The sequence below is a fragment of the Neovison vison genome, chromosome 7 (assembly GCF_020171115.1).
Source record: "Neovison vison isolate M4711 chromosome 7, ASM_NN_V1, whole genome shotgun sequence".
Lineage (NCBI taxonomy): Eukaryota > Metazoa > Chordata > Mammalia > Carnivora > Mustelidae > Neogale > Neogale vison.
The window spans coordinates 155,106,133-155,133,657 of NC_058097.1; the positions used below are offsets into that span (position 1 = coordinate 155,106,133).

The 27,525-nt window shown below is 41.5% G+C and overlaps 1 protein-coding gene across 1 annotated transcript; it reads left to right on the top strand.

Annotated features, from left to right (window-relative positions):
- The first annotated feature begins 8,318 nt into the window (after positions 1–8,318).
- Positions 8,319–9,251, top strand: LOC122913559 (olfactory receptor 2AG1-like). The gene has a single exon (XM_044260244.1). The coding sequence runs from the start codon at positions 8,319–8,321 to the stop codon at positions 9,249–9,251; it is 933 nt and encodes a 310-aa protein (XP_044116179.1).
- Positions 9,252–27,525: the final 18,274 nt, after the last annotated feature.

Below are 27,525 nucleotides of genomic sequence, written 5' to 3' on the forward strand. Positions count from 1 at the left end.
CTTCCCTTGACAGAGGCGCACAAAAGCCCAGCCTGGGGCTTACGGACCAGCGCCCCGTTCTCAGTGCCCCAGACGCGCGCCCGACCCATAGCCGCCTCTGAAAAGAGGTGCGCGCAAGCCCGGCACTCCCAGCCCGGGCCAGCGGCAAAATCTCAGTGTGCGATGGCTGCTTGGAACCTCTCTGGTGGTCGGGAGCTCCCAGACAGCAGCCACAGCCTTGGCTTTGGGGAGGAGCAAAAGATCCTGCGCCCCCAGGGTCTGCAACTTGGAATCTGCTCTGCCAGTGGCCAAGGAGGAATTTATTCAGCTTCTGCATCCAGACTGAGGCTTCTCTCTGAGAGGAAGATCAGGGTGCGGTTTGATTTCTTCTAATACTACAAAAACCATCAAAGGCGGTCAAGGTGAGAGGAAAAAAAGTGAACAAGCATAAAAACTGCTTTGTATGCCTGAAAGCCTGAAAAAAACCCCAGTTTCCCCAGAGCCCACCCCCTTGAGGGGGGTGGGAGGACTCAACTCAGGAAACACCATTGACTGACAACCCACGTGGCAGGCCCCTCCCCCAGAAAACAAATCAAGAAAGAAAAAAAAAAAAAGGACTACAAGAGAACAACCTCTACTTCATAGGAAAACATGTATTGTTCACTTGTTTCCACTATTCCGGTTCTTTTTTTTTTTTTTACACATAGGTAATTTTTTAAACCTATTTACCATCACAGCGAGCTGTACAGTACATCAAATTCCATAATACCTTTCTAACCTGAACTTTTTGATACATACACCTATGTTTTTCTTTTGCATTTTTATTTTTTGAATTCCTTTTTTAAAATTTTAGTTTAGTTTAGTCTAGTTTATTCCTTTTTATTTTTATCTTCTAATGCTCATATAGAGTTAAACTTCAAAATAATCTCCTTTCCCCAATCAATACTACCCCTATAGGTAAACCAATTTTTAATCTCCTTTATCTTAGGAAAGTTGAGTCCTTTAACAAAGATGTCAAGATACATCCAGGAAGAATCAAAACAACCTTCCTCGCACACACTGAGAATTTATAAGAACTCTCCCATTTCTTCCACCAGTGTTTCTGTGTTTTTTGTGTTTGTCCTGATAGCATATATTTTACACGTGTGGTTCTTTTTGACGAGGTTCTTTCTTTATTTGCATATATATAAATTTTTTTCTTTTCTTCTTTCTCTTGCCATATAATTGTATCAGTCTTTCTATCTCTTTTTGTTTGTCTACTTCATAAATCTTACCTTGGGGCCCATCTGGGCTGAAACTTCTCTTTCATCTTCCCTTTCTTTCCTGTCTCTTTCTCTCTCTTTTATCTTTTTTTCTTCTTCTTTTTCTTCTTTTCCTTTTATTCTTTTTCTTTTCTTTTGTCTCTCATTTGGGTGGGGAATCCTGATTGCTCAGAAGTGTTCCAGGGTGCACCTTGATTGCACCAGAGTTGATACATCCAGCTACATCTGTTCAGTTTTCTCCCACCAAAATGACTAGGAGGAGGAAGGCCCAACAGAAGAAAAATACAGAGGATGGACCTTCTGCAACAGAGCTAACGGCTATCAACATAGACAATATGTCGGAAAGAGAATTCAGGCTAACAATTATCCAGGCAATAACTAGGTTGGAGAAAGCCATGGATGACCAAACAGAACTGATTAGGGCCGAACTGAAAGCGACCAGACAGGATGTTCACAATGTTAGGGCGGAGCTTAAAGCTACCAGGGAGGAGGTCCACAATGCTCTCAATGAGTTCCAATCCAATCTAAACTCTCTCAAAGCTAGGGTAACTGAGACAGAAGATAGAATTAGTGATCTGGAAGACAAACAGATAGAGAAAGGATCAGGAGGAAGCCTGGAACAAACAGCTTAGATCCCACGAAAGCAGAATTAGGGAAATAAATGATGCCATGAAGCGTTCCAACGTCAGAATTATTGGAATTCCTGAAGGGGAGGAGAAAGAAAGAAGTCTAGAAGATATCGTGGAACAAGTCCTTAATGAAAATTTTCCGAATCTCGTGAATGAAACCAGCGTTCATGTACTAGAGGCTGAACGGTCTCCACCCAAGATTATACACTCCAAAAAAACATCACGAGACCTGATAGTCAAATTGAGAAATTATAATTGTAGGTATAATCTCTTGAAAGCCGCCAGGGCAAAGAGGCTCCTTACTTACAGAGGGAAGCCCATCAGAATAACGTCAGACCTGTCCACAGAGACCTGGCAAGCCAGAAGAGGCTGGCAAGATATATTCAGGGCACTAAATGAGAAGAACATGCAGCCAAGAATACTTTATCCAGCAAGACTGACATTCAAAATGGATGGAGAGATAAAGAGTTTCCAAGACCGGCAAGGCTTAAAAGACTATGCAACCACCAAGCCGATACTGCAGGAAATATTAAGGGGGGTTCTATAAAAGAGGAAAAATCCCAAGAATAGCATTGAACAGAAATATAGAGACAGTCTACAGAAAGAAAGACTTCAAAGGTAACTCGATGTCAATAAAAACGTATCTATCAATAATCACTCTCAATGTGAATGGCCTAAATGCACCCATAAAACGGCACAGGGTTGCAGATTGGATAAAACGACAGGACCCATCCATATGCTGTCTACAAGAGACCCATTTTGAACCTAAAGATACACGCAGACTGAAAGTGAAGGGGTGGAGAAACATCTTTCATGCCAATGGGACTCAAAAGAAGGCTGGGGTAGTGATTCTCATATCAGATAAATTAGACTTCAAACTAAAGACTGTAGTCAGAGATACAGAAGGACACTACATAATCCTTAAAGGGACTATCCACCAAGATGATCTAACAATTGTAAATATCTATGCTCCCAATATGGGAGCAGCCAATTACTTAAGAAAACTGTTAATCAAGATAAAGAGTCATATTGATATGAATACACTAATCGTAGGAGATCTTAACATGCCTCTTTCAGAATTAGACAGATCATCGAAGCAGAAAATCAATAAAGAAACAAGAGCATTGAATGACACATTGGACCAGATGGACCTCATAGATATATACAGAACATTCCACCCTAAAACAGCAGAATACTCATTCTTCTCAAGTGCACACGGAACCTTCTCCAGAATAGACCACATACTGGGTCACAAATCAGGACTCAACCGATACCAAAAGACTGAGATGATTCCCTGCATATTCTCAGATCACAATGCTTTGAAACTGGAGCTCAATCACAAGGAAAAGTTCGGAAGGAACTCAAACACCTGGAAGCTAAAGACCACCTTGCTTAAGAATGCTTGGATCAACCAGGAGATCAAAGAAGAACTGAAACAATTCATGGAAACCAATGAGAATGAAGACACTTCGGTCCAAAACCTATGGGATACAGCAAAGGCGGTCCTAAGGGAAAATATATAGCCATCCAAGCCTTGCTCAAAAAAATTGAAAAATCCAGAACACACCAGCTGTCTCTACACCTTAAAGAACTGGAGGATCAACAACAAATCAAACCAACTCCACACATAAGAAGGGAAATCATCAAGATTAGAGCTGAGATGAATGAGGTAGAATCCAGAGATACAGTAGAATGTATCAATGAAACTAGAAGCTTATTTGACCATAGAGTTAAGGGTCCATATCAGGGCTCTCTACTCTGTTCCACTGGTCTATGTGTCTGTTTTTATGCCAGTACCATGCTGTCTTGGTGATCACAGCTTTGTAGTAAAGCTTGAAATCAGGTAACGTAATGCCCCCCATTTTATTTTTGTTTTTCAACATTTCCTTAGGGATTTCGGGTCTCTTCTGATTCCATATAAATTTTAGGATTATTTTCTCCAGCTCTTTGAAGAATGCTGGTGGAATTTTGATCGGAATGGCATTAAAAGTATAGATTGCTCTAGGCAGTATAGACATTTTAACAATGTTTATTCTTCCGATCCAAGAGCATGGAATGGTCTTCCATCTTTTTTTTATCTTCTTCAGTTTCTTTCATGAGTGTTCTGTAGTTCCTCAAGTAAAATCCTTTACCTCTTTGGTTAGGTCTGTTCCTAGGTATCTTATGGTTCTTGGTGCTATAGTAAATGGAATCGATTCTCTAATTTCCCTTTCTGTATTTTCATTGTTAATGTATAAGAAAGCCACTGATTTCTGTACATTGACTTTGTATCCTGCCACATTGCTGAATTGTTGTATGAGTTCTAGTAGTTTGGGGGTGGAGTCTTTTGGGTTTTCCATAAAATCCAGAACACAGCAGCTGTCTCTACACCTTAAAGAACTGGGGCGCCTGGGTGGCTAGTGGGTTAAAGCCTCTGCCTTCAGCTCGGGTCATGATCTCAGGGTCCTGGGATCGAGCCCCGCATCAGGCTCTCTGCTCGGCGGGGAGCCTGCTTCCCCCTCTCTCTGCCTGCCTCTCTGCCTACCTGTGATCGATCTCTCTCTCTCTCTCTCTCTCTGTGTCAAATAAATAAATAAATAAAATGTTAAAAAAAAAAAGAACTGGAGAATCAACAACAAATCAAAACAACTCCACACAGAAGAAGGGAAATCGTCAAGATTAGAGCTGAGATCGATGAGGTAGAAACAAGAGATAAGGTAGAACATATCAATGAAACTAGAAGCTGGCTTTCTGAAAGAATCAATTAGATCAATAAATCACTGGTGACACTAATCCAAAAGAAAAGAGAGAAAGCCCAAAATCATAAAACTATGAATGAAAAGGGAGAGATCACAACGAACACCAAGGAAGTAGAAAGAATCATCAGAAGTTATTATCAACAGTTATATGCCAATAAGCTAAGCAACCTATATTAAATGGATGCATTCCTGGAAAACTATAAACTCCCAAAATTGAACCAGGAAGAAATTGACAACCTGAAGAGACCAATATCTAGTAACGAGATTGAAGCAGTGATCAAAAACCTCCCAAAAAACAAGAGCCAGGACCTGACGGATTCCCTGGGGAATTCAACCAGACTTTCTAAGAAGAAATAACACCTATTCTCCTGAAGCTTTTTCAAAAAATTGAAGCAGAAGGAAAACTTCCAGACTCTTTCTTTGAAGCCAGCATTACCCTGATACCCAAACCAGGCCAAGACCCTACCAGAAGGGAGAATTTCAGGCCCATATCACTGATGAATATAGATGCTAACATCTAGCATCTATAGGATCCAACAGCACATTAAAAAGATTATCCACCATTACCAGGTGGCATTCATCCCTGGGCTATAAGAATGGTTCAACATTTGCAAATCAATCAATGTGATAGAACAAATTAATATGAGAAGAGAGAAGAACCACATGGTCCTCTCAATTGATGCAGAAAAAGCATTTGACAAAATCTAGCGTCCGTTCCTGATTAAAACGCTTCAAAGTATAGGGATAGAAGGAACATTCCTGAACCTCATGAAAGACCCACAGCAAATATCATCCTCAATGGGAAAAAGCTTGCGTCCTTCCTGTTGAGATCAGGAACACCACCAAGATGCCCACTCTCACCACTCTTGTTCAACATAGTATTAGAAGTCCTAGCAACAGCAATCAGACAACAAAGAGAAATAAAATGTATCCATTGGTAATGAAGAAGTCAAACTCTCTCCTTTGCAGATGACATGATTCTTTATATGGAAAACCCAGAAGACCCAGTTATTATAAATGCTTTTTGAAAAAGTTTATGGCAAAAGTGGAGGGGATTTTGAGATACAGTCCATAAAGGAAAGAAAAACTAAATTATTATTTGTTTGTTTGGACAGGGAAATATTTATCATATTTGGAAGCTGAATGAAGTTGGAGGGAGAACTTATAATGCAAATAAAAAAATGTAAATGACAGAACAAGCAGGACAGGGAATGAACCTGAGGATTTAGAATGTTGGTAATAACTACAAGGCCAATTCCTCCACAGATTACACTCTGAAAGTGTCTTAAAGCTGACACAAAACTCACCTTAAGATCTGGGGCAGATTCGGCTCAGGTCATGATCCCGGGGTCCTGGGATCGAGTCCCGCATCGGGCTCTCTGCTCAGCCGGGAGCCTGCCTCCTCCTCTCTCTCTGCCTGCCTCTCTGCCTACTTGTGGTCTCTCTCTATCAAATAAATAAATAAATAAAATCTTTAAAAAAAAAAAAAAGATCTGGGGCAGAGCCTTCACCATGAAATGGACCCTTGTTTCCTAGTCAGCAATTTGGAAATGGGCCATTAGTGCCTCCTGAGGGTAGGATAGAACTCTGGAGCATCTGTACACATTTAGTGAGAGACCAGAGATGCCAGGCCAGGAAACATACCCAACAGGACTCATTAACATCCTGTTTTGTGGACCAGCATTTCCAGGGGAGGCCCTTTCACCTGAGATGAGAAGTCCCTGGGAATGGTAGGCATGGAATAAAGCAGAGAGGGTGGGGTCATGGGATATGGAGCCAGAACAGCTTCCCCAAGGACAGGGCCCTGGTTCACTGTTCTCCCCAGGGACAGTGAGGCTAGGTACAGCAGGGCCTCCCTTGGGCAGCTCTTCCAATATCTACTTCCCCCAGATTCCTGCTGCTTTCCTCTTTGCTCCCAGACCTTAACAAGAGTAAATGACAGTCTGAGCATCTGGACCCAAGAACTCAGTCTCACACCTTCTCCAGAGCTGGATGCTGGATGGGTTCTCGACCTGGATACCTGGGGGATAGAAGCAGCGGCTCCTAATTACCACAGGTGTGAGAACAGGAAATCCATCTCTGAAGTAAGAGCTTCACAGAAACTACCCAAGACTATTAGCCCTCTGTCTCTATTACATCTCTGTAGCAGACCTGTGGAGGACAACTATGTTGGTCAGACTCCTCAAACTCTTAAAGCAACTTGGCAAAATTTGAACCATCTGGACACTCTTGGAAAAGCTTACTCTTTCTGCATTTCTACAGGAAAACCCTTGACTCTCAAACAACCCCCAAGGCAGATTGCAAGGCTGGGCAGCTAGTCTTTCCACTATCTGAGGTAAAGCCTTTATCTCTCTTTCAGGGAAGTGTGCAACCTCTAGATATATTGAGTTTTGAAACAGAGCCCAAAGCAGACCCTAAGAGCTTAAGCTATACTGATTTCCAGATTCTCTAGTGCTTTGGGCTCTGTACCCCATCCTAATGACCTCTATTCCTGGTTTCCTAAACATGAAAAATCCATGAAAATGAAGACAGAGTCTGTGCCACATCCCAGGTCTGAGTGACTGCTTTCTGTAAAGTATCAGTACCTGTCAATACAGCCCAGGCTTTGCTGGCCTCTGATACGGGATTTTTCCACCTATCTGGTAATAAATGCCTCCAAATCAAAGGACCATCAAAGAGCCAATGATATACATGTCATATGCTCTAATGCTTTCCAGAACAGGAATTCATCCTGTCTATCCTGTGTCCATTCAATCCAATGTAGACACTCTGGCCCTGCAGGAGGGAGATTGGGGATCTCAGTCAGGTGTAATAGAGGGCAGATAGAATTATTGAGCCTGATTACAACATGCAACACATGCTCTTTTGTTAAGAGCAGCTCTCATCCTTTCTCCTAAACACAAACTCTCTGATCTTCCTGGGCAGAGCCTCATTAGTTATCAGATTTGAGTTCTACCAGGCTCCCATGTTTGCATAACCAGTAAAGAAACACCTATGTTGTCATTGATCTTAAAGGTTTAGCTCATAAAGGTAATACCATGTCAAACACTCCATCCCCTGGTCTCAGAGAGTATGGAATCCCTTCTCCCTCAAACACATGGAGAGTATGGATCTGGTCCAGGGAAGTGACTAAGGTGGATGTATTTTAGCTCTTCCTATGAGACTTATATCTATAGCCTTGAATGCTACAAACAAACGTGGACATAAGTTATATGGAAAATGCAGGGGAAGTGCTTTGTTGAAATCACACTTCTGTACTGGCTTTAGAATTTTATATTCATAACAGGTTGTTAGGACACTAAGTGGGTATTTAAATTATTAGACAAACAGTTTACTTAAAACATAGGTACAAAAATAATCAATGGCTTGGATTCTAGGATATTGGTTTCTAGAGAGATGATTTAATCATTGTGGAAAGATACATGTCAAAGTTTGATGTCCTGAATAACATTTTTGTGTAGTGATGTATTAATATTTAGCTACTGTTATGTCTGCTCTCCATTCAGATGGATATTTCATTAAGGAAGAATTAAAAGTGTCAGAAACTGAGAGGTTAAGAGGTCAAGTCCATTTCCAGTAGGAAAGACATTGCCTCATTGGATTCATGTTGGCCATCATCAGGAGCCTGTGATGTTACAAATTAGGGACCACCTTAGCAAAAATTCACTGAGAATGTATTTGATTCTAGGAAACTAAAGAAACAACACAGAATGGAGCACTGGAACTCCACCTTGGGAAGTGGCTTTATATTGATGGGGATTCTGAACGACAGTGGGTCTCCTGAACTGCTCTGTGCCACAATCACAGTCCTGTACATGTTGGCCCTGACCAGCAATGGCCTGCTGCTCTTGGTCATTACAGTGGATTCCCGGCTCCACGTGCCCATGTACTTCCTGCTCAGGCAGCTCTCACTCATGGATCTCCTCTTTACATCTGTTGTCACTCCCAAGGCTGTCATGGATTTTCTGCTCGATGAAAACACCATCTCCTTTGGGGGCTGTGCCCTTCAGATGTTTCTGGCATTGATGTTGGGTGGTGCAGAGGATCTGCTACTGGCCTTCATGGCCTATGACAGATATGTGGCCATTTGTCATCCTCTGAACTACATGGTCTTCATGAGGCCAAAGGTCTGCTGGTTCATGGTGGCCACAGCCTGGGTACTGGCATCCCTATGTGCCTTTGTTTATACTGTGTATACCATGCACTATCCCTTCTGCATGTCCCGGAAGATCAGGCACCTTCTCTGTGAGATCCCACCTTTGCTGAAGTTGGCTTGTGCAGATACCTCTAGATATGAACTGTTTGTGTATGTGTTGGCTGTAACCTTCCTGATGCCCCCTCTTTTTACTATAATTTCCTCTTATGCACTAATCCTGTGTACTGTATTTCGGATGCCTTCAAGTGAGGGGAAGCAGAAAGCCCTAGTCACCTGCTCTTCCCACCTGATGGTGGTTGGAATGTTCTATGGAGCTGCCACATTTATGTATGTCCTGCCCAGTTCACTCCATAGTCCCAAGCAAGACAACATCATCTCACTTTTCTACACAGTTGTCACTCCAGCCCTGAACCCCCTTATCTACAGCCTGAGGAATAAGGAAGTTATGGGAGCCTTGAAAAGAGTCCTGGGAAAATACAAGCTGTGACACACTCTAGCATCTAGGGAGAGCTTTTGGCTGTCCCTCAGAGTTCATTTCTCTTCAAAGATTTCTGCTAATGCCCATGGCAAAAACACCATAATGCAAAGGGTATCTTCTAATAGTAAAATGAAGGAGTGTAATTTGACTTGTCAAATGAATTAATGTGTCTGTATTTTTACCATTTTATTTTATTTTTTGAAGTGCAGTTGACAAAGAGTGTTACATTAGTTTCAGGTATGCAGCATAGTGATTTGACTAGGTCTGTGTTTTATGGGACAGTCACCACAAAATGTAGCTACCATCTGTTATTGTACACTATTACAGTGCTATGGACTACATGCCCTTTATCCCCACTGTACCTTTTATCCTGGTGACTTATTTATCCTATAACTGAAGCCTGTATCTCTCACTGCTCTTCAACCATTTTCATCACCTTCAACTCCCCCTCCCCTCAATGCTCTGGCAACCACCAGTTTATTCTCTGTATTTATGGTTTTTTAAAAAAGATTTATTTATTTGACAGACAGATCACAAGTAGGCAGAGAGGCAGGCAGACAGAGAGAGGAGGAACCAGACTCCTTGCTGAAAAGAGAGCCGGATGTGGGGCTCGATCGCAGGACCCTGGAATCTTGACCTGAGCTGAAGGCAGAGGCTTTAACCCACTGAGACACACAGGCACCCCAATGGTTTGTTTTTGTTGTTTCTTTATTCTTGTCTTTTGTTTTAAAATTCCACATATAGGTGAAATCATATGGTATTTGTCTTTCTCTGACTTATTTCACTTAGCATTATATCCTCAAGTTTCATCCATATTGCCATAAATGGCAAGATTTCATCTCCTTTTATGGCTGATATATATATATATATATATATATATATATATATATATATATATACCACATTCAAGAGGCACTTGGGTTGCTTTTATTATCTTGGCTATTGTAAATAATGCAGGAATAAACACAGGTACATTTATATCTTTATGAATTAGTGTTTTCATTTTCTTTGGGAAATAACCATTAGTGGAACTACTGAATCATATATTATTTCTGTTTCAATTTTTTTGAGTAATCTCCATACTGTTTCCACAGTGGCTGTTCCAATTTACATTCCCACCAACATTGCACCAAATTTTCTTTTTCTCCACATCGGCACCAACATTTATTTCTTGCTTTCTGATCCTAGCCATTCTGATGTGTTTAAGGGGATATTTCATTATTAAATGCTCTTTTAAATATTTTTTCCATCAGGTTATTTATAAGAAAAATTATTCACAGTCTACTTAAAATTTGCTGCCTGTTTTCACATGTAGCTACTGAGTTAAATGAGCCCAGGTGCTTTTACAAGTTTTGGACTGACAGACCTCTGACTGGGGAGTCCCTACTAGACCAACATATGAACCAAAGAAAAGAAAGTTTCAAATGGGAAGCCTAAGCAAGCCCCATGTCAGGGTAGTAGAACTTGAGATTTGCACAAATTTTAGGCCAACTGACCTTGTTAAAGATCATGTAGGCAGCCTAATTAACTACTAATAGTTTATATGCATTTCTTTTTTTTTTTTTTTTTCCCAATTTATTTATTTTCAGAAAAACAGTATTCATTATTTTTTCACCACACCCAGTGCTCCATGCAAGCTGTGCCCTCTATAATACCCACCACCTGGTACCCCAACCTCCCATCCCCCGCCACTTCAAACCCCTCAGACTGTTTTTCAGAGTCCATAGTCTCTCATGGTTCACCTCCCCTTCCAATTTACCCAAATTCCCTACTACTCTCTAACGCCCCTTGTCCTCCATGCTATTGGTTATGCTCCACAAATGAGTGAAACCATATGATAATTGACTCTCTCTGCTTGACTGATTTCACTCAGCAGAATCTCTTCCAGTCCCGTCCATGTTGCTACAAAAGTTGGATATTCGTCCTTTCTGATGGAGGCATAATACTCCATAGTGTATATGGACCACATCTTCCTTATCCATTCATCCGTTGAAGGGCATCTTGGTTCTTTCCATAGTTTGGCGACTGTGGCCATTGCTGCTATAAACATTGGGGTACAGATGGCACTTCTTTTCACGACATCTGTATCTTTGGGGTAAATACCCAGGAGTGCAATTGCAGGGTCGTAGGAAAGCTCTATTTTTAATTTCTTGAGGAATCTCCACACTGTTCTCCAAAGAGGCTGCACCAACTTGCATTCCCACCAACAGTGTAAGAGGGTTCCCCTTTCTCCACATCCTCTCCAACACATGTTGTTTCCTGTTTTGTTAATTTTGGCCATTCTAACTGGTGTAAGGTGATATCTCAATGTGGTTTTAATTTGAATCTCCCTGAGGGCTAATGATGATGAGCATTTTTTCATGTGTCTGATAGCCATTTGTATTTCTTGATTGGAGAAGTGTCTGTTCATATCTTCTGCCCATTTTTTGATGTGTTTGTCTGTTTCGTGTGGGTTGAGTTTGAGGAGTTCATTATAGATCCTGGATATCAACCTTTTGTCTGTACTGTCATTTGCAAATATCTTCTCCCATTCCGTGGGTTGCCTCTTTGTTTTTTTGACTGTTTCCTTTGCTGTGCAGAAGCTTTTGATTTTGATGAAGTCCCAGAAGTCTATTTTCGCTTTTGTTTCCTTTGCCTTTGGAGACGTATCTTGAAAGAAGTTGCTGTGGCTGATATCGAAGAGATTACTGCCTATGTTCTCCTCTAAGATTCTGATAGATTCCTGTCTCACGTTGAGGTCTTTTATCCATTTTGAGTTGATCTTTGTGTACGGTGTAAGAGAATGGTCGAGTTTCATTCTTCTACATATAGCTGTCCAGTTTTCCCAGCACCATTTATTGAAGAGACTGTCTTTTTTCCACTGTATATTTTTTCCTGTTTTGTCGAAGATTAATTGACCATAGAGTTGAGGGTCCATATCAGGGCTCTCTACTCTGTTCCACTGGTCTATGTGTCTGTTTTTATGCCAGTACCATGCTGTCTTGGTGATCACAGCTTTGTAATAAAGCTTGAAATCAGGTAAGGTGATGCCGCCAGCTTTATTTTTGTTTTTCAACGTTTCCTTAGCGATTCGGGGTCTCTTCTGATTCCATACAAATTTTAGGATTATTTGCTCCAGCTCTTTGAAGAATGCCGGTGGAATTTTGATCGGAATGGCATTAAAAGTATAGATTGCTCTAGGCAGTATAGACATTTTAACAATGTTTATTCTTCCGATCCAAGAGCATGGAATGGTCTTCCATCTTTTTGTGTCTTCTTCAATTTCTTTCATGAGTGTTCTATAGTTCCTCAAGTATAGATCCTTTACCTCTTTAGTTAGGTTTATTCCCAGGTATCTTATGGTTCTTGGTGCTATAGTAAATGGAATCGATTCTCTAATTTCCCTTTCTGTATTTTCCTTGTTAGTGTATAAGAAAGCCACTGATTTCTGCACATTGACTTTGTATCCTGCCACGCTGCTGAATTGCTGTATGAGTTCTAGTAGTTTGGGGGTGGAGTCTTTTGGGTTTTCCATATAAAGAATCATGTCATCTGCGAAGAGAGAGAGTTTGACTTCTTCATTACCAATTTGGATACCTTTTATTTCTCTCTGTTGTCTGATTGCTGTTGCTAGGACTTCTAATACTATGTTGAACAAGAGTGGTGAAAGTGGGCATCCTTGTCTTGTTCCTGATCTCAACGGGAAGGCTGCAAGCTTTTTCCCATTGAGAATGATATTTGCTGTGGGTCTTTCATAGATAGATTTGATGAGGTTCAGGAATGTTCCCTCTATCCCTATACTTTGAAGCGTTTTAATCAGGAACGGATGTTGGATTTTGTCAAATGCTTTTTCTGCATCAATTGAGAGGACCATGTGGTTCTTCTCTCTTCTCCTATTAATTTGTTGTATCACATTGATTGATTTACGAATGTTGAACCATCCTTGTAGCCCAGGGATGAATCCCACCTGATCATGGTGGATAATCTTTTTAATGTGTTGTTGGATCCTGTTGGCTAGGATCTTGTTGAGAATCTTAGCATCCATATTCATCAGTGATATTGGTCTGAAATTCTCCTTTTTGGTATGGTCCTTGCCTGGTTTGGGGATCAGGGTAATGCTGGCTTCATAGAAAGAGTCTGGAAGTTTTACTTCTGCTTCAATTTTTTGAAACAGCTTCAGGAGAATAGGTGTTATTTCTTCTTGGAAGGTTTGGTAGAATTCCCCAGGGAATCCGTCAGGTCCTGGGCTCTTGTTTTTTGGGAGATTTTTGATCACTGCTTCAATCTCGTTATTAGATATCGGTCTATTCAGGTTGTCGATTTCTTCCTGGTTCAATTTTGGTAGTTTATATTTTTCCAGGAATGCATCCATTTCATCATGGTTGCTAAGCTTATTGGCATATAACTGTTCGTAGTAACTTCTGATGATTGTTTCTACTTCCTTGGTGTTAGTTGTGATATCTCCCCTTTCATTCATAATTTTATGAATTTGGGATTTCTCTCTTTTCTTTTGGATTAGTGTAGCCAGTGGCTTATCGATCTTATTGATTCTTTCAAAAAACCAGCTTCTAGTTTCATTGATACGTTCTACTGTATCTCTGGTTTCTCCCTCATTGATCTCAGCTCTAATCTTGATGATTTCCCTTCTTATGTGTGGAGTTGGTTTGATTTGTTGTTGATCCTCCAGTTCTTTAAGGTGTAGAGACAGCTGGTGTGTTCTGGATTTTTCAATTTTTTTGAGCAAGGCTTGGATGGCTATATATTTTCCCCTTAGGACCGCCTTTGCTGTATCCCATAGGTTTTGGACCGAAGTGTCTTCATTCTCATTGGTTTCCATGAATTGTTTCAGTTCTTCTTTGATCTCCTGGTTGATCCAAGCATTCTTAAGCAAGGTGGTCTTTAGCTTCCAGGTGTTTGAGTTCCTTCGGAACTTTTCCTTGTGATTGAGCTCCAGTTTCAAAGCATTGTGATCTGAGAATATGCAGGGAATAATCTCAGTCTTTTGGTATCGGCTGAGTCCTGATTTGTGACCCAGTATGTGGTCTATTCTGGAGAAGGTTCCGTGTGCACTTGAGAAGAATGAGTATTCTGCTGTTTTAGGGTGGAATGTTCTGTATATATCTATGAGGTCCATCTGGTCCAATGTGTCGTTCAATGCTCTTGTTTCTTTATTGATTTTCTGCTTCGATGATCTGTCTAATTCTGAAAGAGGCGTGTTAAGATCACCTACGATTAGTGTATTCATATCAATATGACTCTTTATCTTGATTAACAGTTTTCTTAAGTAATTGGCTGCTCCCATATTGGGAGCATAGATATTTACAATTGTTAGATCATCTTGGTGGATAGTCCCTTTAAGGATTATGTAGTGTCCTTCTGTATCTCTGACTACAGTCTTTAGTTTGAAGTCTAATTTATCTGATATGAGAATCGCTACCCCAGCCTTCTTTTGAGTCCCATTGGCATGAAAGATGCTTCTCCACCCCTTCACTTTCAGTCTGCGTGTATCTTTAGGTTCAAAATGGGTCTCTTGTAGACAGCATATGGATGGGTCCTGTCGTTTTATCCAATCTGCAACCCTGTGCCGTTTTATGGGTGCATTGAGGCCATTCACATTGAGAGTGATTATTGATAGATACGTTTTTATTGACATCGAGTTACCTTTGAAGTCTTTCTTTCTGTAGACTGTCTCTATATTTCTGTTCAATGCTATTCTTGGGATTTTTCCTCTTTTATAGAACCCCCCTTAATATTTCCTGCAGTATCGGCTTGGTGGTTGCATAGTCTTTTAAGTCTTGCCGGTCTTGGAAACTCTTTATCTCTCCATCCATTTTGAATGTCAGTCTTGCTGGATAAAGTATTCTTGGCTGCATGTTCTTCTCATTTAGTGCCCTGAATATATCTTGCCAGCCTCTTCTGGCTAGCCAGGTCTCTGTGGACAGGTCTGACGTTATTCTGATGGGCTTCCCTCTGTAAGTAAGGAGCCTCTTTGCCCTGGCAGCTTTCAAGAGATTATACCTACAATTATAATTTCTCAATTTGACTATCAGGTGTCGTGATGTTTTTTTGGAGTGTATAATCTTGGGTGGAGACCGTTCAGCCTCTAGTACATGAACGCTGGTTTCATTCGCGAGAGTCGGAAAGTTTTCATGAAGGACTTGTTCCACGACATCTTCTAGACTTCTTTCTTTCTCCTCCCCTTCAGGAATTCCAATAATTCTGACGTTGGAACGCTTCATGGCATCACTTATTTCCCTAATTCTGCTTTCGTGGGATCTAAGCTGTTTGTTCCAGGCTTCCTCCTGATCCTTTCTCTCTATCTGTTTGTCTTCCAGATCACTAATTCTATCTTCTGTCTCAGTTACCCTAGCTTTGAGAGAGTTTAGATTGGATTGGAACTCATTGAGAGCATTGTGGACCTCCTCCCTGGTAGCTTTAAGCTCCGCCCTAACATTGTGAACATCCTGTCTGGTCGCTTTCAGTTCGGCTCTAATCAATTCTGTTTGGTCATCCATGGCTTTCTCCAACCTAGCTATTGCCTGGATAATTGTTAGCCTGAATTCTCTTTCCGACATATTGTCTATGTTGATAGCCGTTAGCTCTGTTGCGGAAGGTCCATCCTCTGTATTTTTCTTCTGTTGGGCATTCCTCCTCCTAGTCATTTTGGTGGGAGAAGACTGAACAGATGTAGCTGGATGTATCAACTCTGGTGCAGTCAAGGTGCACCCTGGAACACTTCCTGATCTCCGTCTCAGAAGCCTCAGTCTGGGTGCAGAAGCTGAATAAATTCCCCCTTGGATGCTGGCAGTGCAGGTTCCAAGTTAAAGACCCTGGGGGCGCAGGATCTTTTGCTCGTCCCCAAAGCCAAGGCAGTGGCGGCTGTCTGGGAGCTCCTGACCGCCAGAGAGGTTCCAAGCAGCGATCGCACACTGAGATTTTGCCGCCGGCCGGGGCTGGGAGTGCCCGGCTTGCGCGCACCTCTTTTCAGAGGCGGCTGTGGGTCGGGCGCGCGTCTGGGGCACTGAGAACGGGGCGCTGGTCCGTAAGCCGCAGGCTGGGCTTTTGCGGGCCTCTGTCCGGGGAAGAGTTTCGCGGGCGCGAGGCTTAGACTTTGAAACAATGGCCCGGGTCAAGAAGCGCCCCAGGGCCTTAGAAACCCAGGAGAGCTGGAGCGACGTGCACGCGCATCTCAAGCTTTGTGGTAGGGCTAGCGCGCGTTCTGCAGACCGGCGCAGCTCCCATCCCCTCACAGGAGCCGGAACCCCGCGCTCTGGGGCACGCTGGCGGCTTAGGGACCAGGAGCCGGTTTCTCCGCCGCACTCTCTCTGCCTCCGCGCCGGGGAGGCCGTCTGGGACCGGGGACTCAAGCCCCTGTCCCTAGCCGCCCCGATTCCCACAGTTTGCCCCCGCGATCCTTTGCTCTTTTGGAGTGCTTTCAACCAGTCTCCGAGTTAATGCTGGTCCCCAGACGCAGGGCACTCTCGCTCGTATCGGGGTATTACTTTTGCACCGGTCGCCTCTGGTGGCTCCCTCCCCCTTTTGTTTATCTTCCGATATCAGTCCGCTGTTCCCATTCCGCTTTACCTGCTCACTGGCGTCTTCTGCCCCTGTAGAGATCCAGACGTGTATAATTCTGATCTCAGGCTGATTTCATGGGTGATCAGAGTTCTTTGGTAGGTAATCAGCTCACTTTGGGGTACCAGCTGAAAAGACGCCTCTTCCTAGTACCCCGCCATCTTGTCCCCCCCTATATGCATTTCTGTCATGTTCTCTCCTTTTTCCAAACAGCCTTCACAGAAAACACCTGGATTTTCTGACAGGTGTTATTGTTTGTCTTTCTTCTTTTTTTTTTTAAAAATTAACATATAATATATTCTTTGTTCCAGGGTACAGGTCTGTGATTCATCAGTCTTACACAATTCACAGCATTCACCATAGCACATACCCTCCCCAATGTCCATCACCCAGCCACCCTACCCTCTCACCCCCCTCTCCTCCAGCAACCCTCCATTTGTTTCCTGAAACAAAAGTTTCTTATGGTGTGTCTCCCTCTCTGCTTTCCTTTTTTTCCCCCCCAATTTATTTATTTTCAGAAAAACAGTATTCATTATTTTTTCACCACACCCAGTGCTCCATGCAAGCTGTGCCCTCTATAATACCCACCACCTGGTACCCCAACCTCCCACCCCCCCGCCACTTCAAACCCCTCAGACTGTTTTTCAGAGTCCATAGTCTCTCATGGTTCACCTCCCCTTCCAATTTACCCAAATTCCCTACTCCTCTCTAACGCCCCTTGTCCTCCATGCTATTGGTTATGCTCCACAAATGAGTGAAACCATATGATAATTGACTCTCTCTGCTTGACTGATTTCACTCAGCATAATCTATTCCAGTCCCGTCCATGTTGCTACAAAAGTTGGATATTCGTCCTTTCTGATGGAGGCATAATACTCCATAGTGTATATGGACCACATCTTCCTTATCCATTCATCCGTTGAAGGGCATCTTGGTTCTTTCCATAGTTTGGTGACTGTGGCCATTGCTGCTATAAACATTGGGGTACAGATGGCCCTTCTTTTGACGACATCTGTATCTTTGGGGTAAATACCCAGGAGTGCAATTGCAGGGTCATAGGGAAGCTCTATTTTTAATTTCTTGAGGAATCTCCACACTGTTCTCCAAAGAGGCTGCACCAACTTGCATTCCCACCAACAGTGGAAGAGGGTTCCCCTTTCTCCACATCCTCTCCAACACATGTTGTTTCCTGTTTTGTTAATTTTGGCCATTCTAACTGGTGTAAGGTGATATCTCAATGTGGTTTTAATTTGAATCTCCCTGAGGGCTAATGATGATGAGCATTTTTTCATGTGTCTGATAGCCATTTGTATGTCTTGATTGGAGAAGTGTCTGTTCATATCTTCTGCCCATTTTTTGATGTGTTTGTCTGTTTCATGTGGGTTGAGTTTGAGGAGTTCATTATAGATCCTGGATATCAACCTTTTGTCTGTACTCTCATTTGCAACTATCTTCTCCCATTCCGTGGGTTGCCTCTTTGTTTTGTTGACTGTTTCCTTTGCTGTGCAGAAGCTTTTGATTTTGATGAAGTCCCAGAAGTTTATTTTCGCTTTTGTTTCCTTTGCCTTTGGAGACGTATCTTGAAAGAAGTTGCTGTGGCTGATATCGAAGAGATTACTGCCTATGTTCTCCTCTAAGATTCTGATAGATTCCTGTCTCACGTTGAGGTCATTGAGGTCTGCTTTCCTTTTGTTTCATTTTTTCCTCCATTCCCCTATGATCCTTTGTCTTGTTTCTCAAATTCCTCAAATCAGTGAGATCATAAATGATAATTGTCTCTCTTTGATTGACTTATTTCACTTAGCACAATACCCTCTAGTTCCATCCACTATGTTGCAAATGGCAAGATTTATTTTGTTTGATGGCTGCATAATATTCTGTTGTATATACCACATCTTCTTTATCCATTCATCTATTGATGCACATCTAGGCTCTTTCCATAGTTTAGCTATTGTGGACATTGCAGCTATAAATAATCTGGTGCAAGTGCCCCTTCAGATCACTACATTTGAATCTTTATGGTAAATACCCAGTAGTTCCATTGCTGTGTCATAGGGTATCTCCATTTTCAACTTTTTGAGGAACCTGCATACTGTTTTCCAGAGTGACTGCACCAGCTTGCATTCTCACCAACAGTGTAGGAGGGTTCCCCTTTCTTTGATCCTTGACAACACCTGTCATTTCCTGACTTGTTAATTTTAGCCATTCTGACTGGTCTGAGGTGGTACCTCACAGGTTTTTTAAAATTAATTTTTTTATAAACATATAATATATTTTAGGCCCCAGGGTATAGGTCTGTGAATCTCCAGGCTTACGCACTTCACACCATAGCACACCATAGCACATACCCTCCAAATGTCCATGACCCCACCACCCTCTCCCGACCCCCCTCCCCCAGCAACCCTCAGTGTATTTTGTGAGATTAAGAGTCTCTTATGGGTCTGATAGCCATTTGTATGTCTTGATTGGAGAAGTGTCTGTTCATATCTTCTGCCCATTTTTTGATGTGTTTGTCTGTTTCGTGTGAGTTGAGTTTGAGGAGTTCATTATAGATCCTGGATATCAACCTTTTGTCTGTACTGTCATTTGCAAATATCTTCTCCCATTCCGTGGGTTGCCTCTTTGTTTTGTTGACTGTTTCCTTTGCTGTGCAGAAGCTTTTGATTTTGATGAAGTCCCAGAAGTTTATTTTCGCTTTTGTTTCCTTTGCCTTTGGAGGCGTATCTTGAAAGAAGTTGCTGTGGCTGATATCAAAGAGATTTCTGCCTATGTTCTCCCCTAAGATTCTGATAGATTCCTGTCTCACGTTGAGGTCTTTTATCCATTTTGAGCTGATCTTTGTGTATGGTGTAAGAGAATGGTCGAGTTTCATTCTTCTACATATAGCTGTCCAGTTTTCTCAGCACCATTTATTGAAGAGACTGTCTTTTTTCCACTGTGTATTTTTCCTGTTTTGTCGAAGATTAATTGACCATAGAGTGGAGGGTCCATATCAGGACTCTCTACTCTGTTCCACTGGTCTATGTGTCTGTTTTGATGCCAGTACCATGCTGTCTTGGTGATCACAGCTTTGTACTAAAGCTTGAAATCAGGTAAGGTGATGCCGCCAGCTTTATTTTTGTTTTTCAACATTTCCTTAGCGATTCGGGGTCTCTTCTGATTCCATACAAATTTTAGGATTATTTGCTCCAGCTCTTTGAAGAATGCCGGTGGAATTTTGATTGGAATGGCATTAAAAGTATAGATTGCTCTAGGCAGTATAGACATTTTAACAATGTTTATTCTTCCGATCCAAGAGCATGGAATGGTCTTCCATCTTTTTGTGTCTTCTTCAATTTCTTTCATGAGTGTTCTATAGTTCCTCAAGTACAGATCCTTTACCTCTTTGGTTAGGTTTATTCCCAGGTATCTTATGGTTCTTGGTGCTATAGTAAATGGAATCGATCCTCTAATTTCCCTTTCTGTATTTTCATTGTTAGTGTATAAGAAAGCCACTGATTTCTGCACATTGACTTTGTATCCTGCCACGCTGCTGAATTGCTGTATGAGTTCTAGTAGTTTGGGGGTGGAGTCTTTTGGGTTTTCCAATATATAAAGAATCATGTCATCTGCAAAGAGAGAGTTTGACTTCTTTATTTCCAATTTGGATACCTTTTATTTCTCTCTGTTGTCTGATTGCTGTTGCTAGGACTTCTAATACTATGTTGAACAAGAGTGGTGAAAGTGGGCATCCTTGTCTTGTTCCTGATCTCAATGGGAAGGATGCAAGCTTTTTCCCATTGAGGATGATCTTTGCTGTGGGTCTTTCATAGATAGATTTGATGAGGTTCAGGAATGTTCCCTCTATCCCTATACTTTGAAGCATTTTAATCAGGAACGGATGTTGGATTTTGTCAAATGCTTTTTCTGCATCAATTGAGAGGACCATGTGGTTCTTCTCTCTTCTCATATTAATTTGTTGTATCACATTGATTGATTTGCGAATGTTGAACCATCCTTGTAGCCCAGTGATGAATCCCACCTGATCATGGTGGATAATCTTTTTAATGTGTTGTTGGATCCTGTTGGCTAGGATCTTGTTGAGAATCTTAGCATCCATATTCATCAGTGATATTGGTCTGAAATTCTCCTTTTTGGTATGGTCCTTGCCTGGTTTGGGGATCAGGGTAATGCTGGCTTCATAGAAAGAGTCTGGAAGTTTTCCTTTTGCTTCAATTTTTTGAAACAGCTACAGGAGAATAGGTGTTATTTCTTCTTGGAAGGTTTGGTAGAATTCCCCAGGGAATCCGTCAGGTCCTGGGCACTTGTTTTTTGGGAGGTTTTTGATCACTGCTTCAATCTCGTTATTAGATATCGGTCTATTCAGGTTGTCGATTTCTTCCTGGTTCAATTTTGGTAGTTTATATTTTTCCCGGAATGCATCCATTTTATCTAGGTTGCTAAGCTTATATGCATATAACTGTTCGTAATACCTTCTGATGATTGTTTCTACTTCCTTGGCGTTAGTTGTGATCTCTCCCTTTTCATTCATAATTTTATGAATTTGGGCTTTCTCTCTTTTCTTTTGGATTAGTGTAGCCAGTGGCTTATCGATCTTATTGATTCTTTCAAAAAACCAGCTTCTAGTTTCATTGATACGTTCTACTGTATCTCTGGTTTCTCCCTCATTGATCTCAGCTCTAATCTTGATGATTTCCCTTCTTATGTGTGGAGTTGGTTTGGTTTGTTGTTGATCCTCCAGTTCTTTAAGGGGTAGAGACAGCTGGTGTTTTCTGGATTTTTCAATTTTTTTGAGCAAGGCTTGGATGGCTATATATTTTCCCCTTAGGACCGCCTTTACTGTATCCCATAGGTTTTGGACCGAAGTGTCTTCATTCTCATTGGTTTCCATGAATTGTTTCAGTTCTTTAATCTCCTGGTTGATCCAAGCATTCTTAAGCAAGGTGGTCTTTAGCTTCCAGGTGTTTGAGTTCCTTCGGAACTTTTCCTTGTGATTGAGCTCCAGTTTCAAAGCACATCATCATTAGCCCTCAGGGAGATTCAAATTAAAACCACATTGAGATATCACCTTACACCAGTTAGAATGGCCAAAATTAACAAAACAGGAAACAACATGTGTTGGAGAGGATGTGGAGAAAGGGGAACCCTCTTCCACTGTAGGTGGGAATGCAAGTTGTTGCAGCCTCTTTGGACAACAGTGTGGAGATTCCTCAAGAAATTAAAAATAGAGCTTCCCTACGACCCTGCAATTGCACTCCTGGGTATTTACCCCAAAGATACAGATGTCATGAAAAGAAGGGCCATCTGTACTCCAATGTTTATAGCAGCAATGGCCACAGTCACCAAACTATGGAAAGAACCAAGATGCCCTTCAACGGATGAATGGATAAGGAAGATGTGGTCCATATACACTATGGAGTATTATGCCTCCATCAGAAAGGACGAATATCCAACTTTTGTAGCAACATGGACGGGACTGGAAGAGATTATGCTGAGTGAAATAAGTCAAGCAGAGAGAGTCGATTATCATATGGTTTCACTCATTTGTGGAGCATAACCAATAGCATGGAGGACAAGGGGCGTTAGAGAGGAGTAGGGAATTTGGGTAAATTGGAAGGGGAGGTGAACCATGAGAGACTATGGACTCTGAAAAACAGTCTGAGGGGTTTGAAGTGGCGGGGGGGGGTGGGAGGTTGGGGTACCAGGTGGTGGGTATTATAGAGGGCACAGCTTGCATGGAGCACTGGGTGTGGTGAAAAAATAATGAATACTGTTTTTCTGAAAATAAATAAATTGGGAAAAGAAATGGAACAAATAAAAAGAGTCTCTTATGGTTTGTCTCCCTCCCAATCCCATCTTGTTTCATTTATGCTTCTTCTACCCCCAAACTCCCCATGTTTCATCTCCACTTCCTCATATCAGGGAGATCATACGATAGTTGTCTTTCTCTGATTGACTTATTTCACTAAACACAATACCCTCTAGTTTCATCCATGTCATCGCAAAAGGCAAGATTTCATTTCTTTTGATGGCTACATAGTATTCCAATGGAAAAAAAATATATATATATACCACTCTTATTTTTCCATTCATCTGTTGATGGACATCTTGGTTCTTTCTATAGTTTGTCTATTGTGGACATTGGTGTTATAAACATTTGGGTGCATGTGCCCCTTCAGATCACTATGTTTGTATCTTTAGGGAAAATACCCATTAGTGCAATTGCTGGGATATAGGGTAGCTCTGTTTTCAACTTTTTGAGGAACCTCCATGCTGTTTTCCAGAGTGGTTGCACCAGCTTGCATTCCCACCAACAGTGTAGGATGGGTCCCCTTTCTCCACATCCTTGCCAGCATCTGTCATTTCCTAATTTGTTAATTCTAGCCATTCTGACTGGTGTGAGGTGGGATCTCATTGTGGTTTTGATTTGTATTTCCCTGATGCTGAGTGATGTGGAGCATTTTTTCATGTGTCTGTTTGCCATCTGGATGTCTTCTTTTTTTTTTTTTTCCCCAATTTATTTATTTTCAGAAAAACATCATTCATTATTTTTTCACCACACCCAGTGCTCCATGCAAGCTGTGCCCTCTATAATACCCAGCACCTGGTACCCCCACCTCCCACCCCCCCGCCACTTCAAACCCTTCAGAGTGTTTTTCAGAGTCCATAGTCTCTCATGGTTCACCTCCCCTTCCAATTTACCCAAATTCCGTACTACTCTCTAACGTCCCTTGTCCTCCATGCTATTGGTTATGCTCCACAAATGAGTGAAACCATATGATAATTGACTCTCTCTGCTTGACTGATTTCACTCAGCAGAATCTCTTCCAGTCCCGTCCATGTTGCTACAAAAGTTGGATATTCGTCCTTTCTGATGGAGGCATAATACTCCATAGTGTATATGGACCACATCTTCCTTATCCATTCATCCGTTGAAGGGCATCTTGGTTCTTTCCATAGTTTGGCGACTGTGGCCATTGCTGCTATAAACATTGGGGTACAGATGGCCCTTCTTTTCACGACATCTGTATCTTTGGGGTAAATACCCAGGAGTGCAATTGCAGGGTCGTAGGGAAGCTCTATTTTTAATTTCTTGAGGAATCTCCACACTGTTCTCCAAAGAGGCTGCACCAACTTGCAATCCCACCAACAGTGTAAGAGGGTTCCCCTTTCTCCACATCCTCTCCAACACATGTTGTTTCCTGTTTTGTTAATTTTGGCCATTCTAACTGGTGTAAGGTGATATCTCAATGTGGTTTTAATTTGAATCTCCCTGAGGGCTAATGATGATGAGCATTTTTTCATGTGTCTGATAGCCATTTGTATTTCTTGATTGGAGAAGTGTCTGTTCATATCTTCTGCCCATTTTTTGATGTGTTTGTCTGTTTCGTGTGGGTTGAGTTTGAGGAGTTCATTATAGATCCTGGATATCAACCTTTTGTCTGTACTGTCATTTGCAACTATCTTCTCCCATTCCGTGGGTTGCCTCTTTGTTTTTTTGACTGTTTCCTTTGCTGTGCAGAAGCTTTTGATTTTGATGAAGTCCCAGAAGTTTATTTTCGCTTTTGTTTCCTTTGCCTTTGGAGACGTATCTTGAAAGAAGTTGCTGTGGCTGATATCAAAGAGATTACTGCCTATGTTCTCCTCTAAGATTCTGATAGATTCCTGTCTCACGTTGAGGTCTTTTATCCATTTTGAGTTGATCTTTGTGTACGGTGTAAGAGAATGGTCGAGTTTCATTCTTCTACATATAGCTGTCCAGTTTTCCCAACACCATTTATTGAAGAGACTGTCTTTTTTCCACTGTATGTTTTTTCCTGTTTTGTCGAAGATTAATTGACCATAGAGTTGAGGGTCCATATCAGGGCTCTCTACTCTGTTCCACTGGTCTATGTGTCTGTTTTTATGCCAGTACCATGCTGTCTTGGTGATCACAGCTTTGTACTAAAGCTTGAAATCAGGTAAGGTGATGCCGCCAGCTTTATTTTTGTTTTTCAACATTTCCTTAGCGATTCGGGGTCTCTTCTGATTCCATACAAATTTTAGGATTATTTGCTCCAGCTCTTTGAAGAATGCCGGTGGAATTTTGATTGGAATGGCATTAAAAGTATAGATTGCTCTAGGCAGTATAGACATTTTAACAATGTTTATTCTTCCGATCCAAGAGCATGGAATGGTCTTCCATCTTTTTGTGTCTTCTTCAATTTCTTTCATGAGTGTTCTATAGTTCCTCAAGTACAGATCCTTTACCTCTTTGGTTAGGTTTATTCCCAGGTATCTTATGGTTCTTGGTGCTATAGTAAATGGAATCGATCCTCTAATTTCCCTTTCTGTATTTTCATTGTTAGTGTATAAGAAAGCCACTGATTTCTGCACATTGACTTTGTATCCTGCAACGTTGCTGAATTGCTGTATGAGTTCTAGTAGTTTGGGGGTGGAGTCTTTTGGGTTTTCCATATAAAGAATCATGTCATCTGCGAAGAGAGAGAGTTTGACTTCTTCATTACCAATTTGGATACCTTTTATTTCTCTCTGTTGTCTGATTGCTGTTGCTAGGACTTCTAATACTATGTTGAACAAGAGTGGTGAAAGTGGGCATCCTTGTCTTGTTCCTGATCTCAGTGGGAAGGCTGCAAGCTTTTTCCCATTGAGGATGATATTTGCTGTGGGTCTTTCATAGATAGATTTGATGAGGTTCAGGAATGTTCCCTCTATCCCTATACTTTGAAGCGTTTTAATCAGGAACGGATGTTGGATTTTGTCAAATGCTTTTTCTGCATCAATTGAGAGGACCATGTGGTTCTTCTCTCTTCTCATATTAATTTGTTGTATCACATTGATTGATTTCCGAATGTTGAAGCATCCTTGTAGCCCAGGGATGAATCCCACCTGATCATGGTGGATAATCTTTTTAATGTGTTGTTGGATCCTGTTGGCTAGGATCTTGTTGAGAATCTTAGCATCCATATTCATCAGTGATATTGGTCTGAAATTCTCCTTTTTGGTATGGTCCTTGCCTGGTTTGGGGATCAGGGTAATGCTGGCTTCATAGAAAGAGTCTGGAAGTTTTCCTTCTGCTTCAATTTTTTGAAACAGCTTCAGGAGAATAGGTGTTATTTCTTCTGGAAGGTTTGGTAGAATTCCCCAGGGAATCCATCAGGTCCTGGGCTCTTGTTTTTTGGGAGATTTTTGATCACTGCTTCAATCTCGTTATTAGATATCGGTCTATTCAGGTTGTCGATTTCTTCCTGGTTCAATTTTGGGAGTTTATAGTTTTCCAGGAATGCATCCATTTCATCTAGGTTGCTAAGCTTATTGGCATATAACTGTTCGTAATAACTTCTGATGATTGTTTCTACTTCCTTGGCGTTAGTTGTGATCTCTCCCTTTTCATTCATAATTTTATGAATTTGGGATTTCTCTCTTTTCTTTCGGATTAGTGTAGCCAGTGGCTTATCGATCTTATTGATTCTTTCAAAAATCCAGCTTCTAGTTTCATTGATACGTTCTACTGTATCTCTGGTTTCTCCCTCATTGATCTCAGCTCTAATCTTGATGATTTCCCTTCTTATGTGTGGAGTTGGTTTGATTTGTTGTTGATCCTCCAGTTTTTTAAGGTGTAGAGACAGCTGGTGTTTTCTGGATTTTTCAATTTTTTTGAGCAAGGCTTGGATGGCTATATATTTTCCCCTTAGGACCGCCTTTGCTGTATCCCATAGGTTTTGGACCGAAGTGTCTTCATTCTCATTGGTTTCCATGAATTGTTTCAGTTCTTCTTTGATCTCCTGGTTGATCCAAGCATTCTTAAGCAAGGTGGTCTTTAGCTTCCAGGTGTTTGAGTTCCTTCCGAACTTTTCCTTGTGATTGAGCTCCAGTTTCAAAGCATTGTGATCTGAGAATATGCAGGGAATAATCTCAGTCTTTTGGTATCGGGCTGAGTCCTGATTTGTGACCCAGTATGTGGTCTATTCTGGAGAAGGTTCCGTGTGCACTTGAGAAGAATGAGTATTCTGCTGTTTTAGGGTGGAATGTTCTGTATATATCTATGAGGTCCATCTGGTCCAATGTGTCATTCAATGCTCTTGTTTCTTTGTTGAGTTTCTGTTTCGATGATCTGTCTAATTCTGAAAGAGGCGTGTTAAGATCACCTACGATTAGTGTATTCATATCAATATGACTCTTTATCTTGATTAACAGTTTTCTTAAGTAATTGGCTGCTCCCATATTGGGAGCATAGATATTTACAATTGTTAGATCATCTTGGTGGATAGTCCCTTTAAGGATTATGTAGTGTCCTTCTGTATCTCTGACTACAGTCTTTAGTTTGAAGTCTAATTTATCTGATATGAGAATCGCTACCCCAGCCTTCTTTTGAGTCCCATTGGCATGAAAGATGCTTCTCCACCCCTTCACTTTCAGTCTGCGTGTATCTTTAGGTTCAAAATGGGTCTCTTGTAGACAGCATATGGATGGGTCCTGTCGTTTTATCCAATCTGCAACCCTGTGCCGTTTTATGGGTGCATTGAGGCCATTCACATTGAGAGTGATTATTGATAGATACGTTTTTATTGACATCGAGTTACCTTTGAAGTCTTTCTTTCTGTAGACTGTCTCTATATTTCTGTTCAATGCTATTCTTGGGATTTTTCCTCTTTTATAGAACCCCCCTTAATATTTCTTGCAGTATCGGCTTGGTGGTTGCATAGTCTTTTAAGCCTTGCCGGTCTTG